At 39.0% G+C, this 18,457-nt stretch overlaps 1 protein-coding gene across 1 annotated transcript in view; it reads right to left on the reverse strand.

The window, feature by feature from the left end:
• IL1RAPL1 (interleukin 1 receptor accessory protein like 1) overlaps positions 1-18,457 on the reverse strand; it is a 1,561,353-nt gene that overhangs the window by 636,980 nt on the left and 905,916 nt on the right. The window contains exon 5 of the mRNA XM_075594263.1: positions 13,127-13,280. Coding sequence (XP_075450378.1) covers positions 13,127-13,280 — 154 coding nt within the window. The remainder of the gene's footprint in view (positions 1-13,126; positions 13,281-18,457) is intronic.

Below are 18,457 nucleotides of genomic sequence, written 5' to 3' on the forward strand. Positions count from 1 at the left end.
ATTTGTCCTCATACACATTATCTTGTAATTCCTTTTCTGTGTATCCTGGTAGCTGTTGAACTGTACACTCTTTGGCCCATTTCTAGGGGCTAACTAAAAAAACTTCATTTTCTGCAAAAATGTCCATTATGTAGCTATTCTAAACATCTCTTTCAGAGTAGACATTGAGTACTACATTCTCATTTACAATCATCATAAGTGCCAGGATGTTGACATGACCCTCAACAAAGATAAATACAGAACATCAAATATTATTCCGACAACAATCTGGCAAGAAGAAAAGATTTAACAACCAAGGACATGTCTGGGTCCTGACACAAAAAACTATTGAGGAAATATGACCCAAAATGAATCATGTGCTTTTTTTTGACAGTTCCCTGTTGCCTTAGACACTGCCATTCATTCTGGTACCAACATTATACAGAGCAGTATCATTACATTTACCGTATGAAAGGGGCAGCATGTGAAGCATGAAGCACATTAAAATGACAGATTAGGGATCACCATCACTGAAACTCCTGTGAGCTTTAGGACTTTTTATCTTTCAAAGGATGACTAGATTATTAAACCATAAATGTGATAGAAAGCACTGTGTATTCTAACTCTTCACATAGTAATCTATGGGAGAATATTTTGTTAAATGTACTTTTTCTTTGAGTTGGACAGTAAGTGAAAAAATACTATTTAAAGCCAATAATATCACAGGTAATAATATCACTTTGATGTAGTTATTCAAGTATTATAAATAAAGTATAAAAGCACTGCATTTTTAACTTTCAATTTCCAATGACAATTTTTTTAACTGTAAAATAAGTTACAGTGATGATACTATTAGCAAACATTTTTTGGGGGGGATACGTGGGTATAAGTGAGAGATAATGCTTTCATATACAGCTCATTGAATTTCCTTTACGTATGCATTATTGTTATTCCATTTAGTGTAGTTGTGATGCAGTTGATAACTTCGACAAACTTGCCACAAATCTTCAACTCACTACAAAAATCACAAAGAAACAGTTGTGCACACAATAACACATATGTCAAAGAAAACAGACATAAACGTATGCTACAGTACACTCAGGATATGTATATTATAAGTGAAGAAAATATTATGGTGTTATACAGTAGTCAGTATTGATTAGGAAAAAACTCTATGTAGACCTGGGTATTATCACCAAGCTTTAATTTGCAAGGCTTTTTCTCTATTAAGATACAAGCTACTACTGTATATATAATATTAAATGATATCATTATATTATTATATTATAATCGATTACATTCCATGATTATTGATGAACTATAAAATGACATTTTATTATTGCTGATTGTGCCAGACTATTCTTATTTTCCCACCATCATTGTATGCTAACCTTCAAAGTGCCCTCATGAGCAGCCTGGCATGTCATGGGCCTGTACTGCCAGACACTATTTATGACGTACCAGGTACATAATGGGTACTTCCTTTGTTTTGAGGGACAGATTGGGCAAACCCCTTCCAATCGAAACGGAAGAGGAGCTCCCGCCACGTACATTTGCGGCCTCCGGGGCCTGCTCGTATTATGTGGTTACTGTGACGCAAACGTGCTGGAGGTCCAGTGGCCTTCTGGTGCTGTCAGACCCCCTGCGCTGTAACGATTAAGTTAAATGTTGGTTCATGGTTTATTTTAAATAGTAAGACCAAATATGAAATGTACTCACCAAACTTTTATAGCACCATGTATGATTTAAGTAGCACCAGCCAAATCACAAAGGGAAATGCCATAGCAGTGTAGCCCTTTTTGTGAACCGGCCGACCCACCCAATCTCACATTGGCCCCTCGTGGTCTAACCGGTTCCTTACCCTGCAACACACCTGCTCTAAGGGACTACTGGTACTGCATAACACCTGTGGCTCCAGGAGATCTGAGCCTCCGCTAGCTGGGAGCCTGGGGAAACCCTTACCATTACCTGGTGCAGCGCCTCCACTTACCCAGGATCCCCGTTATGAAAGATAGCCCTGGGTAAGAAATATAATAACACTCATAGATAAAATACTAACACTTTACTAACACGACATGTCACACATCACATAACATAACATAACATAACCTGATGCTCTACCCGCATCACCTCAGCCCAATGTCTGGTGTTCCCACCCAGTGTCCTGTGATCCCCCACACCCAATGTCCCGTACTCCTACGGAGGTCGTGGGTGACTGCGCAGTCACTAAATTAAGCTAGGGCCCAGTTGGTGCACTTATAATACTGAAGTACCTTCCGAGCACTCCGATGCTCGTGACCGCAACACACTTCTAAAAGGGTCAGACGTCCGTCTGATCCTATCCAGGTACTTCTCTCCGTGGACCCCAACGAGGGTCCCACCGCTTCCCGGGAACAGCAACCGTCTCTCGGTAACACACCGTCGCACGGGAACAGCAACCGCCGCTATCCCTAACTAACCCTATCAGGACAGGAACCCTAACCTAGGGCCTGTCCCTGATGAACCGCAACCTGTAATGGCTTGGGGAAAACTCCTAGGGCCTGTGGAACAATAACCTGCCCCCCTCTCCTCCCCTAGCTACCCAGTCCTATCTGTCTCACTAACAACTAGCTATTAACTAGCTAACAGTCTGCAGCAGACACACCGCTCACACTGTCAGCCGGCAGACATCCACACACGCTGCACACACTGCGCCCAACACATGCAGCAACACACACAGAACGGTACACACCATTCACTGGAACCCGCAGCAAATCCACTGCTCGCACGCTGTGCCTATTTGCCAGTGCGCACAGCCCTATCCGCTGTGGCACTGCCAAACTGCACCTTCCGCACCTAAGGGTGACCTCCCTAGCTAGGGCCGTCCCTTTTCAGTTACCCCCTGCCCTTACCGGGAATTGGGGCCTGCCTGGGGACCTAAGGAGAACCCTTACCTGGTGCAGGAGCCACGCGCTCCCCGCACCCTTCCTACTCCTTCCTCTTCCTCTTCCTGACTGACTCTGCAAAGCCCGGGAAATTTATCTATATTCCCGGGCTGAGCTTCCTCCAGCCCTATTGGCCGCAAGGGAGCACCTGACCTCTGTCTCCCTAAGCCTCCTGGGAGTTGTAGTCCCCAGGGGCTGCCTAAAGCATTGGGGCCGCGTGCGCACTTGCCCTGCGCATGCGCGAACCCCTAATGGCCACCTCAGTCTCCCTCTACACTTCCCTACTCTTGCGCGATCTCTCCCTATCCCTGGAGTCCTATCGCGCGCTTGCCGCCTCCTGCGCATGCGCGAACTAACGCGCAATGGTGGCGCACTCTCCTCCAGCCGCCGAGCCGGTGGCAACGCGATCGCGGCCCAAGCGACGGCCCGATAGCGTCCCCGGCAACCGGCCTGCGCCGCGATACCTAGCGCTGCTCCCTGCTCTGGCCCCCACCCTCGCGAAGTGCCGGCGGGTCCGTCGCAGCCTCCGGCGGCACCCGCTACCACACGGCACTCCCGGAGAGGGGCCAGGGAGGGAAAAACAACCTCGGGGCTACAGCAGCAAAAGAATAGTTTATGAAAAATTCTCCTTCTCTCCCTCAAATCTGTACACCTTTCTTCCTCTCAGAACATCACCACAGCGCTGCTCTCTCATCTTTACTTTATGTTTAATGTTTTTATTTCGGTATTCTACACATGCGCACACGTAAACAAATAAACAATGAGAACACGTAAAAGTAAACATTGCAATAAAACAAGCTCAGTCCCAACATTTTGGTAAGTGCTATCTATGCATTCACATGAATAGAATTAAGCATCCAGCATGGGTAAGTAGCTTTGCATAAGGAGTTAAAAAGCAAAAGCAACGATATCAATTGCAGATGCAATGTTATTATCTGAACTGCAGTATTGCCAAACTGATGCCATCATTGTCAGACCTTAAATTCTAATCCCAGTGTATTCTGGTTCATATAAATCTATTTCTCTATGGAAAAAAGCAACGTGAAAAACTAGAACTGGAGTCAGACCTCTTGGTGACTTGGAGCTACTGTAGGTTGGCAATATTAAAAATGCCAATCCTGAGGTAAACATTCCTTCATCCCATACCATATTCTGAGGTAAACTTGTATGATAACTGCAAGCTTACTTTTTTTAATTGACTTTTTGTTATGTTCCGCCAACTAAAAGGCAGGTGCCCCCTATGTTATTTGAGATTTTTTTTTATAAGGCCCACATTTGACTTTGAATAGAAGAATCCCATTTGCAAGGTCCCTTACATTAATTGTTTGAACTGTGGACCTTACATGCAAAACAAACAAAAATCTATTTATCAACCTCTCATTGCTGTAAAAACGGGGCACAACTTTTGCAAAACATTCCAGAATTATCAAAAGAAATTAATTTTCTTGGGATTTTTTTTAAAATAAATAATACGTTTGATGCAGGTTGATTTTACAACATTTGACCCAGTTTTGCAGCCAATAAACTTTGATAAATAGAACCTACTTAGAGGCCCAAAGCATGTTTGACTGAAGACAGTTAAGATAACATGTTGGCCTCCATTTAATAAAGGATACTAGGCCTTAATGCATCTTAGAGATAATTAAATTGAAAGAATCTCGTGGTGCAGAAAGGCATAGCACCATTTACTGTGCTCTAACACATTGAGGAACTGTTATTTTTAATCGAGAGGCTGGTAAATCATTTTACAAAAGCCAACAACTAGGAAGACAAAAGTGTCTTTTAGAAATTCAACAGTATAAAAAAAAATAGCTAAAATTCTACCTGAAATGATCAGACTTTGAACATCTGACTTTCCAAAACATTTCAACTTGTACATGCTTGAAACGATTTAGGTAAACAGCGTAGTATTAAAATAGCAGCTACATTTAAATTGAATTCAATATTGCCATTGAATGTGTTATTTAATGGAAATATTTTGTTGCCATATACAGTAGGTTTGCTCCTTTGAGAATGACACCCAATTTTCAGAAGCCAAATGAGATCGTTTTTGCAGGTCATTAAAATCAAGTATTACTAAAATATTGCAATAGCATAATCATTTTTCGAATGGAAGCACAGACCGTCATATTTCATCTGATCCAGAATAGATTGATTTTATGAAGACTAAGCAATGCCAAATAGCCTTTCTCTACTATATATTTATTTAAATGTTCCCATTCAGAAGAAATCTATGAAGCCGCTGCAAATAACATACATTTTGCAATTTAGATAAGGCTTTCCAAACCAGATGTCACAGGAAGAGGGAAATTGATTCCAGTGTCTGAGATGGTGGCATATTTCAGATATAAGAGATACAGATCGTCCTTAGAGTAGTAAGAAAAAAGTCAAGGGAAAAGTAAAACGCAGGAAATATGTTCCTATAGATAAAATGCCAAATGTATTAATACCCAACACAAGCCAATTTTAATGAGAAAGGGGCAATAATGTAACTACTCAAAAGGGCAAATGACAGAGAAATTGTTAGTTATTCAGTTTTGGGAAAATAAGCTTTTGCTTATAGCTTTAAGCTAATTAATGTCTGCAAAATTGGGTACTAACTTTTTTAATTTCTAGAATTTTTTTTTAGTTCCCGTGCAATACACAGAACGAAACAACAGAGTTCTGCTTGTGTTACACTTACTACATTGCTTCTATGTTTTGTATGCTTGCTTTATGAACTGGGCTGGTTCATTCTTACTTATCATCTAGTTTGTTCTACTAGAACAGAACCCAGAAGTATTTCTGTGAATGAAATAACCCGGGAAAGAAGAAAGGGGAGAGAGGACAGTGCTGTGCTATTCCAGATGATGCATAAGAATTAGTTGTTAACATTAAATGCACTTCAGTCGATCTGATAAGTCTACACACACAGGGAGGGTGCGTGTTAGCCCCTAGAATAGGAAAATAAAAGTAAGGAAGACGTAATACAATTTACCAGCTATTGGTGCCATTCAAGTGGAGCGATTTGTAAGGAAAGCCTGAAGGGATCTACAATATTGGTGGTCCTGAAAGTTTTGAAGGGAAATGCTTCACTACTCAACAGGAAATTCAAAAAATGATATAAATACTGGTGCTCCTGGTTCAGGAATCTCTGCATGGTACCCCTAATATCATGGATGAAAGGAAGAACCTAGGCACTATGGATTTCTGCTAAAAAAGGTGATTTTAATGAAAGCCATTGTCTTTTCATTAAAATCACCTTTATAGCAGAAATCCGTAGTGCCTAGGTTCTTCCTTTCATCCATGGTCCTGAAAGTTTGCACTCTTCACAACCTTGTTAGCTATTAAAGGTTCTGTATCACTTATACCTTATTTCTGATTGCCTGGTAGTTCTAGTGTCATAAATTACATTGTAAATCAATGATGGCTGCCTCCTGACCAGTAACGTTGCTTTAACATAAACCTCAATTATCCATAAAGAGTATGTGTAATAGCCATTATATCCTTTTCTAGCTCCAGAGTTATTTTACATTTAAAAATGTTCCCAGTGAATAGGCACCATAGTGCAGAATTCTATCAACTGGACTAAGTAAAAAGTTAGGCCGCGTTCATATAGTCCTGGCAACTGCGACGGTCGCTGAAAAAATCAAAGTGAATTGACCTCCAGAGATCGCAACCAAGCCGTCGCGTCGCTCCAACTATAAGTGCACGCGACGGACTCAATACATTTGTTTTGACACGATGTCGCCGGCACTATAAGCGCGGCCTTAGATTGTATTAGATAGAAGAAAAAAAACAACATTTCAATATTGTTAATGTTTAACGGTACACAACAAGAATATATTTAGCAAACCATATTAAAGGTTTGATTTTATATATCCAAAGCAGCCGTTTGGGTCGTTTTTGGATTAAAAGCCCCATTGAAATGCAAACCAGATAGCCGCTTTGGACAGTGTGGAATTACCCCCATAGTGGATTCACTGTGATTGGAAGCCAGGTTATCAACTTTCTACTGTATAACAAATGGTTTTGCTTTCCTTAAGTGAGGGCTAGTCAACTTGTGGCTTGTGAGACACATTTAGCCTCCAATGAGATTTGCTGTCTACCTTACGGTTAGCAGACTTGAATCAGGTTGTGATCTAAATATCTCCTTTGTTATTAGACTTAGGTTTAAAATGTTGAAGTTGTACTAAAAAATTGCAAGCCAATTTGGGAGGAGCGCTGGAATTGTATATTTGTTTTCCATTAATTAACTATTTGGTAACTTTATCTCACTCTGTCTAAACTTCTTACGCCATGAAGCTTTGGAGAAATGCATTTGGGTAGTGCCTCATGCTCTTATGAAGTGTGGAAATAATCTCACACTGAGTGAAAGTTTATGATACTGTGTTAATGTTTGCTGGCTTTACCTGGTGGTTTAATGGTAAGAAATCTGTAGAGCCTTATTTTCTCACCACAGGAGATTCTCCTTTGCCCGCTGTCTGATATCCAGCATTAAATATGTATGTACACAGTATATAGAATCAATGTTGCACAGAAATGATAATGCAACATGGGAGAGGTGCACCTGGAGAAAAACAATAATCTTGGATATAATGTTTTTGGAGCCCCAAAAATTTTGATGAGAGAAAGGAGAGAAAGAGAGAAAGAGAGAAGAGAGAAAGAGAGAAAGAGAGAAAGAGAGAAAGAGAGAAAGAAGAGAAAGAGAGAAAGAGAGAAAGAGAGAGAAAGAGAGAGAAGAGAGAAAGAGGAGAGGAGAGAGAGAGAGAGAGAGAGAGAGAGAGAGAGAGAGAGAGAGAGAGACCACATTTAGTAAAGGCCCCAGTTACCCTACTTATATACCTCCCATAAGCACTCCTTTGTACAACATGTGCAGAGAACCTGTGCACAAAAGGAACACACCTGAGATATCTGGGTAATACTGTAAACTAATGTTTTTCGTGCACAGATCTCTCTCTCCCTCAAAAGCAAAACCCATATTTGTGGGTACTTTTCTGTCTGGCGAGCCACAAATCTATAGTCTTGAAAACATTTTTTGCTAACCCCTCAGGAAATTTTGTAAAAGTTTGAAGTTTGCAAAAAGGGGTCATTTTTGCTACATTCTCAGTCATGCGAAAAGTTTGCACTTGTTTGCTGCCGGTTCATTAAAACACCAACTTGTCAAACGTCGACATAATTTTCTAACATTGAATGCAAGTTATGTTTACAACTACATATACATTTGAATCATACATAGATATACTTGTTATCTTTATTAACAATATATAAATACACCTCCTTTTTCATAATGCGGACTCACTGACCCCACCTAAATCCTAGGTTTTCCTGTAGTGGAAAAAAGAGTTTAAAAAAAAAAGGATTGTTAATGTTCCTGATTTAAAACAAGAAATGAAAAGGCACATCAATATTTTTTAGAGAGATTAAAGTACATAATCTGTAAAAAAAAAAAAAGTAATGTTTTCCCCTCAATGTAATTACTGCGGGTTTGTAAATAAAGTTTCATCACAACTGCCTCTCTGGGCCTAAATTAGTTATATGCACTTCAATGTTTTCAAATTGAAGATATCAAGAAAAGGACAGAGTGGTGAAAAAAAAGTGGTCTCTGAATAGTTTGTGACCTTTTGTGAATAGAGCAGTGACAATAATGTAATGACTTTGCTCTATTCACACATCAGGTGAGTGTGTCAACATTTAGCAAAAAAGATTGATAACCCATTTGCTGACAGAAGGTCTAGCATTATAAGGGACAGCCTCTCATGCAGTGGTAGCTTAAATAAAATGAACTGTTTACCAAAGTAATTGGATCCTTTAGAAAGATTTTCTCACCTTTAGGAAAACAATACCGGATTGTGACCCATGAGAAATTAATGGGTTTTTTTTTCGTCCTCTGAAATACATGCTTATCATATACTGTACTGTACTGTATGTATTGTCCTGTATACGTTTAGCTAATGATGGGGTTATAATTAGTTTTAAAACAAAGGAAACACATTTACCTCACAGTTATAGGTTTGATAAATGGATAGCATTAGCCTTAAAATAGATTAGACAAAGATTGTAAAAGATCTCCAAAGCATTTGGTTACCATGGAAACACTAAAAGTTGGAAACAAAATAATAATACGTTTGATTTTCTTGAAACATGGAGCCAATTGTCTACATTAAACTGATTAAGCCTGCCACTGCTATTACAGTAGCGACATACTTTATTAAAGTAAATGCCGGCGGCATGCCGGGATCTGCCCCAGCTGCCGCCAGTAATAAACGCGCGCCGCCGCGTTTCCCCCACTCACCCCCCCTCCTCATCGCGCGTAATTTACCCCCCCTTCCGGACCCCGAACCCGGCTTCTGCTCTGCCCCTCTGCTTCCCCGCACCCCCGCTTATCTTAATTTCATCTCCAGGGGTGTCGGGGAAGCCTGGGGAAGCCGGGGAAGACGGGGAAGCCGGGCGCGCATGTTACTGTGACGTCACAGTGCGCCGCCACGCGCCGCGGCTACCCGCTTCCCAGCCGCATACAGCCAGCGGCTTTTGCTCGAATAAGAGCTGCCGCTGCTGTAGTTTGCTTAGTTGTGAGGTAGAATGGTCACTGTAAATGAGCAAAAGTACAGTAGCTCCTCCGTGCCCAGGGCATGCTGAGAAATGAGCATAGGGAGATTAAGGGATCTGCAATTCTTGTGTTTTTACTTATTTAGACTCCGCTATTGTATGCCTACCCATTAATGCGTTGGGGTGGGGACTTGATAATGGGATATTTCAAAGTGGCTCCATTGAAAAAGCCATAACAAACGCCAACATGAATGGGGGAAATCTTGTAATTCCAGATCTCCTCATGTGTTACTGGATGCAATAATGGCTGTTACATCTGTATCTGATACTACAAAAATACTACTTCTAAGTAAAAAGGAGGTAAGCACCCTCCTCTCCAGCTAATGCTGAAAATTGTATTCAACCCAAGTGAATAGTTCTCCTTCTGAAATTACAAACCCTTTTCCCAAGGGTGGGACACCCTTCTAAATATCCCTCACTGAAGTTGGCAAAGATCCCTGCCTCCTCATGGATTAGGGTAACTCAATAAACAGACAATCAACTGCCACCCACCTCCAATCTGCACAGTTAGGCCCTTATTTAAGTATATGAAAAGACAGAAATGCACAGTTAATGCAGTAAGGTCCTTTCCAGCATTATATAGCTACTCGTTATATTAAATAGGCCTTAGACACATAAAAGGGTCGTAACATGCACCATAAGGTGCTTTATGGTATACCACTTCTTTGTAAATATAGCTGAATACTGGGATACACTAAACTTTGTTAATGGCTATTACACCTGGATTCCACATCAATTGCCATCGACTTGAATGGCAGTTAATGTGTGATTTTGGTGGTTAGTGAATCTCCCACTGAGGCTGCTTTGCAAAGCTTACTGTTCTTGGTGCTATGTTCACGCATTGCTGCAGCACGGTACTGCGCCCATGGCCCAAGAACAGTAAGAAGCCTGGTAGGATTAATGCTGTGGGGGTCCATACTTCTGAATGGGACCCCGCAGTGTTAATCCTTTTGGGATATCTGCTGGGGAGAGAAAAACAATACTAACCTTTTAGATGTGGTAAGTAAGATGTAGGGCTTTCCAACCCTCTGGATGATATTGATGCCTGAATATGGGTCCCTACATTATGACGGGGCAGCTATATCACCATATTTGGCCATGTACATCATCAAGGGGCTGTACAGTGTTACATTTCCTGTCCAGGCCCAATGATGATGTCGGTGACCGAATATCGTCATATAGCCTCCCCCTCATGATGTAGAGACCCATATTCTGGCATCTACATAATCCAGAGGGCTGCCAAGCCCTTAATCTTACATTCAGTGCTGCAGTTAGAGGCTACGGATGTAATGTAGACATAGAGCAACTCCACAGCTCCTCCACAAGGTTAGTATTGCTTTCTCTCCCCATTTAATGACCCATCAAGTGAAGGACTGCAGGGCTCCCACTCAGAAGCATGGACCCCAAATCATTAATCCTACCGGACCACAAAACGTACTGTTTTTGGGGCCGTGGTTGGGCCACATCTTTTCCGAGGCCACTCTGTGGCCCCAAGAACAGTAAGTATTGCAACATCTGATGCTTCCCTTTGCTTGAGGTGAATTCAGTTCCATTCATTTGAATGGAGCTGATTTCTTTCCCAGCACGGTGTGGAAATTGAAACATTAACCAGGATTTCCTAAGCACCGATGCGGGTTATTGCACAAAAACCTAAAGTGTACTGCCATTGAAGTCAATGGCAGTTGATGCCACATTAGTGAGGGATACCCAACATTGGTGCTTAGCGAATCTCTCCAATAGAATTTGATAGCTGAAAAGAACCACTTGGCCCACCTCGCTTGCCATAGTCTGGGCGTCAGCTGCACGGCACGTTGAATAGAGGCCTAATACAATTTGACATCTCAATTTTTTTTTTCATGTGACTTCAAAAAAGGTATTTAGTGTTTTATAAATTGAATCAACTAAATGATAAGCAAATCAAGCCACGCATGCTTCAGTTTATTGTACAGATCGAAAACAATTCTCACATTCATATGACTAACCGACTGCTGAATCTGGTCAATGATTTAACACTTACAAAAATGATATGAACAATGAGCATTGAAATTAAGCTCTCACACTGTTGAAAAAATATATATTGCACAACAATTCACATTTATTTTAGGCCATTTCATATTTTTCCTGACATTCTGTGCTTCTCTTCAAAGCCGACACGGAACGTAGGTAAAATATATACTCAGCGAACATACATCATAGCAAACTAGGCCGTGAATACCTAAAGATTAAGATTGTGCTTGCTAAAGTGCATATATTATGTAGTGAAAAAAGATAATTGACAGAAACACTGATATGAATCAAATAAAAAATGGACATTATCTCACCCTGCCTGTTTAGTAGATACAGCTAAACATTATATATTGATGTTTATCATTTTGCATAATCACCAAACAATAATTAACTGTCCCCATTCACAAAATAAATGAATTTCATGTATAAGAAAAATTCTGAAGCAATACTGTAAGTGATGAATTATGGAACATAGTTGATTCCTAGAATTGTGAACAAACTAAAGCAATTACATTAATCTGATTGGTGGGCATTATACATTATTATCAAAGTATCTCCTTTTATTATCATTGCATTGGGAACAACATTATAACAAGCACAGGCAATATAACCAGTGGCGATTATCAGGTTTTTTTAGTGCTGGATTTGAAGAAATTCTAAAACGTCCTCTGCAGCAAATTGTAAGCTTAGGGTGAATCTAAACTTGTCATAAATAAACTGCTGTCACTGGAAAAAAAGTTATTTCTTCAATGACATCTTAAAAATGTTAACACAGCTCAATACTGCTATTATGAAGTTGAAAAAAATCTGCAACTGCAGAGGAAGGAGTAACATAGTACAGTATGTATATGCTCAGTAAAAAAAAAAATCTTTACAAACGTCAGAGTTTCTTGTCATTTTAGGTATTCAATACCAGGCAACTTTCCTTAACAATTCAACATGATGTGGTATGTGCAAGTCAAGAAAACTGTGCAAGGAGACAGATCAAAACTATTAGCAATGGGAACATTTGGCATCAAATATGCAGCAATAATGCGTTAGCCCTACCACTTTATCACACATGCCTATTTCGAAGACAATATTGTCTGCTGCCGGTGGCGCGTTGTGTGTGCCTACAATGCGCTACCAGGAGCAATAATACATGGTACATCTGTAGGCCGAAGCAGCCATTCTGGCCATTATTGGACAAAGACTTCTGTTACTGTCAATGGGATTTTCCTTTGGTAATGGCCTGAACGGCTGCTGCCTTGGACTACTCTTAAGGCGCTGACTAAATGTACTCTGAAGCCGCCGGTCAAAGAAAACTGCCATTTACTTGGATGTAACTACAGGATTACAGACTTTTAAAGCAATAAATGAAGGATTTCAAGCACCAGAACATAAAACAGGGCTCATAGTAATTAATTTTATCGCTTGAAAAAGGTAATAGCATTGTATGAAATATTGCATTGTTCACATAGGAACAGTTTTGGACTAAACTGTCATAGCTGATACAAATGTTTGCCATTTAATCCATTGTACACATCACTCATTACAAACTGAGTGCAGCACACTCCAAAAGAAAGGGAGGCAATCCCCTCATATAATCTGTACATTATGTGAAAAGTGAGCAGAGGCGTTGCAATTACCTGTTACTGTTAATTCTGTTGTTCTTCTCACTATAAAACCTCCATATCTCAATTCACAAGTATAATTTCCAATATCGTCTTCTCTAACTTCCCTGATAACAAGGGTATCCCTTTTGAAAACAATGCTTGGCCTCCATGTTTTTGCTTTGCATTCCTGTTAAAACAAATTCAAAACATGTAGCATTAAAAAACAGGGCCCTTCCATTTATTGTGATAAACGTATATTTACACCATTTGAGGCACACTTGTACAAAATAGATTTGATGTAGGTTGCAGTCCTTTCTAGCATACCAACATTCAACTTTTTCATGCTGTAGCTATGTGTAAAGCTTTAAAAAAACAAAAACATATGGGTTTCTTTTTCAAGTGTACAAATAGTAAATACAAAGTATACTCAGAAATAAATGTCAAAACGTGTTCATAATTCTGATTTATTCTGAGTCTTATTGTCATAAAACTATGGTAACAAAGCTCTTTAAAAAAAATATTTTCTTGTTTGTTTTTTTTAGAAAAATATTATGAATATATTAATTTATTACCGAAATAAGGAAAATAGGATAATTGCTTCTCTTAGTACAGTATTTAATTTTGTAATTACAATAAGTGGTTAGCAAATACATTCACATATTAACATTTCTTACATATTTAAGACTGCATATCAATAAATATGCAGGAAAAAATCAGCCTACAAAAAAATCAACATACCAAATGTACTTACAAATTCAGCTATTTTTGCATGTGTTAATATACAGATAGAAAGGATCCCTACTGTATATGTGAAAATGTTTCTGTTTACCAGTAACATGGAATGCTGAATTCAAAAAGAAAGAAGAGGAGAAATATGTGTGTCTCCTGCATATATTTGTTTAATTCTGAAGCAAACAAAAATTGAGGATTAGAATGTTCCTTTTTGTTCATCAAAGATCTGTAGGACCATATATACCAAGCAGTGCTATGCCATAAGACAATTTACCGGGCTGGAAGACACCATAAGGTCCATTCAAGTTAATGGGTTATAATGTAAGTGTTTTACAGTATAGACTTGTTTAGTGAATAATATGGGCGATAATATTCAGTTACATATGACTGTATTGAAAACTGGATATACATATTAAAGCATTATAGCAAAAGACCCGTGTCATCCAAAACATGTTTGTAATACCGATGCAGCCACCAGTATTAGATCACTTGTCTTGTAGTAGTGCTAAACTGTGAGGCACTGTCCAGTCCATTTAAGTAAAAATGGGCCTTTGCATCGACTAAAATCTAATATAAATAAATGGCAATAATTATACTATGAACTGTAAAGGATGATGGGATGTAAAATGCTACAGTTCATACTTGCAATAGATCTGAAATAAGTATCTATACTGTATAGGGATATTTAGGTGTGTCGATGATTCTTAAGCTTTATTTTGAGCATCAAGCTTGAGAGAGATTTAAAAAAAAATGTCCTCCATATAACTATTCTCTTTCTATATGGAGCAAGAAACCATTGTTGCCCAGCTGAAAAGTAGAGTGTGCATTTAAAGGCATGATCCATTTAAACTGTGAAATAGTTTGGGACTTGATCTCTCATAGGCAATATTAAAGTGTCATATTCTAGGTGCTGTTATTGTTGCACTTCATTCTTCATTACAACAAACACGTTTAATGTGCCATGTTGAATAGAACGGAACAAAGTGATATGACTCAATCCCGTCAATTCAAACAATTCAAGAAACAGCTCAGCGTTCAAACATAAATATAACATACAAACATAAATATAGAAATATACTGTATGATGCAGATGCCTTTTAAATTCTTGCTCAGAACAACCAGAGCAGCGGTGGCCAACTTCAGTCCTCAAGAGCCACCAACTGGTTAGGTTTTCAGGATATTCCTGCGTCAGGAATTGTAAAACATACTGGACACCTAACAAGCTTCTATTGAACCCCCAAAATAACCACAACATATATATATATATATATATATATAAGCATATGAGTGTCACAGAGGAGTGCTACTGAGCATGGCAATATATATTTAAAACCAAAAAAAATCTTGTTCAGCTAGTCTTGGCTGATTGGAGGGTGGCAACCTCCTACCTAATTGAAGCTTACCCACTCCCACATTTAAATGGTTTAAAGCTCACTCCATGGCATCTCCCACTCAGGGGAACTTGCTTGCTTGCAGTATGGTTGTGACAAATCTAATACAGAGTGCTTTTCCTGGTAATGTACAGGTTATTAAAAGCTTCAATCAGACTTAGAACTTTGCAACTAATATTGACAGATTTATTATAAATCATTCTTCCTGGTATTGCACAGGTTATTAAGAATTTATATTAGTGTTAGGGACCCCTGGAAATGTGGTCTGCCGTGCAGTGGCTCAGGGGCTTACAACAATTTTGGCCAAAAATGTTAAACTGAAAGACCATTTTATTTAATAGATATTTATACATATATATTTAGGCACTGTACCGTGTATGAGTTTCACTGGATGTGCACTGAGCTCTGTCTCTGTTTTATGTTCTGGTTTTAAATATTCCTGCGTCAGCACAGGTGGCTCAGTCATAATAACTGAGCCACTGATTGAGCCACCTGTGCTGAAGCAGTGATAGCCTGAAAACCTTACTTGTTGGTGGCTTGAGGACTTGAGTTGTCCATACCTGAACTAGTGGAAACATGTATTTAATTTACTGTACTGTGCGCATGCATTTGCTGTCATCACATTGAAAAGAGAAATTGCATGGTAATATTATATACAGTATACAGTACTGATAAACAACTGACAAACAAAATAATGTTGCACAAATTGAATATAAGATGGTGTATAAACAATTTTATCTCTGATCATGCCGCTCCTTTGCTCCACTCCTCCACTAATGATGTATCAAACGACAGAGAGTACAAACACAAGTAAATGATTTACATTGATTTACCCTTATACCGTGTGTCCTGAGCAGCATGTACAATCCGTAAATGGAATTTTTGATCAGAGTGCCAAATTTTGCAGAAATAAGAGCAGAACCCTTTTAAAAACAATGGGACTTGGATCTGGGAATATGGCTAAACAGATCTAACGCAAGCGTCCCCAACATCTGAAGAATGTTCCGCCTTAGGCCTGGATTTAGTAAAGGTTGATATTTCTGTCTAAAAAATGCATGTTAAAAAATACTTGGGATCACAGCAATATTTGTTCTGAATTCTGCTTATATTTACTAAGAACGATGTACTCATAAGTGGGTGAAGATTTTAATTCTTATTTGCATCCACCAAAAAAGCTGTAATTCAGCATTAAATAAATGACATAAAAAGCGATATAAATACGCTTTAACTCTTAGAAGCCTGTGTTAATTACCGGTATGTGTCACAATTTTCTACCATAGTGTAATGTATGAGGCCTTTTCTCAAAACTCCACAGCAGAACATGATTTAACTCTTTTAATGCATGGGACTACCAATGCATTGCAAACACATGCCCTCCAAATAAAAAGCACTTATATTGTAGTCCCATTTTTAAGCCATGAGTATCCCAATTATATTAATATGATATGTACAGTATGTATCATTCATTCTAGGTTGGCTAGTTTTATCTTGCTTATGTCAATAGTGGCAATGGTATGTATCGCCTACATCAGCCTAACACCAGCCTGGAGTAGATGATAAAAATGTGGCGATATTTTGTGGCGGTAACGCCTTTTCGATACTAATCTGTAAAAATAACTTTTTTTAAACCATTAACGAACAGCGATATCAATATCGAAGTTCAGTAAATCTAGGCCATAGTGCCACAGAAGGAGTATTTTATAACAAGTGTCCATCTGTCCATCTCTGACTTCTGTCAATGTTTCCCATAGAAAAAGACGTTTTTCTATTCTGCTCTACTTAGAAATTTTTCAAGGTGCAAATTCAGAAAAGTTTATATACAGAATAATTGAATGGTGCACATTTTATTAAGGGGAACCTTTTAACAAATGTTCACAATACAAATTAAGTACACACACACACACACACAATATAAAAGGCACAAAAACCTAAAAATAAAAAAATTGTGCCATGTCAATTAAAAATAAATAACTATATAAATACACATGAACCCCATTATAACGCGGTGCTCAGGGTCATTATAATGAGACCACGTTATAACCGGAATCATGAAATGGCCACCACGCGAGGACTTACCTGGCATCTGAAGCTCTCTCCTCTCTCCCTGCTTCATCAGGATCTGTCCACGTGTGCGGCGCACATCTCCAAGTTTTGTTTTTTTATAACATTCAATGCTTTATTGTTAATGGACACACACATGCACGCACACACACACACAAACACACAAACACACACACACCTCCCCTCTACACTAATAATTTTAGCATGAAAGGCAGTGCTGTGCAGTAGAAGTTAAGTTTGATTATAGACATCATGCCAAACCTATGGTGTAGCAGGTAGAGAATCTCGACTAGTGTATGAAGGGTCATGAGTTCAATAATGGCATGGTATGGTAAAATTATTATTTTATTTTAATTATAATGTATAATATATACATATATATATTTATACATTATTATTTTATTTATCATTTATAAATTAGTATTTAAAATAATAATTAAAAATTCTAACATACCATGCAGGAATCGATCCCACGACCCTTCATACACTAGTAGCGATACTCTACCTGCTACACCATAGGATTGGCGTGCTGTCATTGACTCTATTATCAAACTTAACTTCTACTGCACAGTACTGAAAGGCTTCTACTGCACATTTAGGGAGATTATCCCCTGAGGAAGACTTTACATTGGAAACGCGCGTTGGGTGATATCAGTGACCACTAAAGGAGCCCTTGTTGATGACATCTGGAGTGGAGGACAACTTTAATCAGCCCAGTACCTGCTGTGATGGCCGTGGAGCGGATGCTGTTTGCTGTGAATATTTTGTCTGACCCTGTGACCCCGTGTGGTCTGAATGCTCTCAAACAAAGGCACTTATGTAAGTGGGATACTTTGTATTTTTAACATTAAAAACAGTACTATACTATTTTGCTTTTCCCCTCTTTTTGTATATGGAATTTCCCCCTCTCTATGTGGGTCTGGAGTACCTGTCTGGAGACATAAGTTGGTAACTTTGAATAACCACAATGCTCTGATTTCACATTAAACACGTGAGAGCAAATTTTATAGAACTTCCAGCATTGAAGCTAATTTGCTGAAGTAGACAATATTGCACTATTTGGTGTTTTTCCTCTCTCTTACATGTCCTGATGTGATTTGCGCACCTGTTTCTCCTTCATTTGCTGATTGAATTTGGTTTGACTTCTACGTCAGGAGCTGCACTCATTAAGGATAGTATA

This window comes from Ascaphus truei, chromosome 3 (genome assembly GCF_040206685.1).
Source record: "Ascaphus truei isolate aAscTru1 chromosome 3, aAscTru1.hap1, whole genome shotgun sequence".
Lineage (NCBI taxonomy): Eukaryota > Metazoa > Chordata > Amphibia > Anura > Ascaphidae > Ascaphus > Ascaphus truei.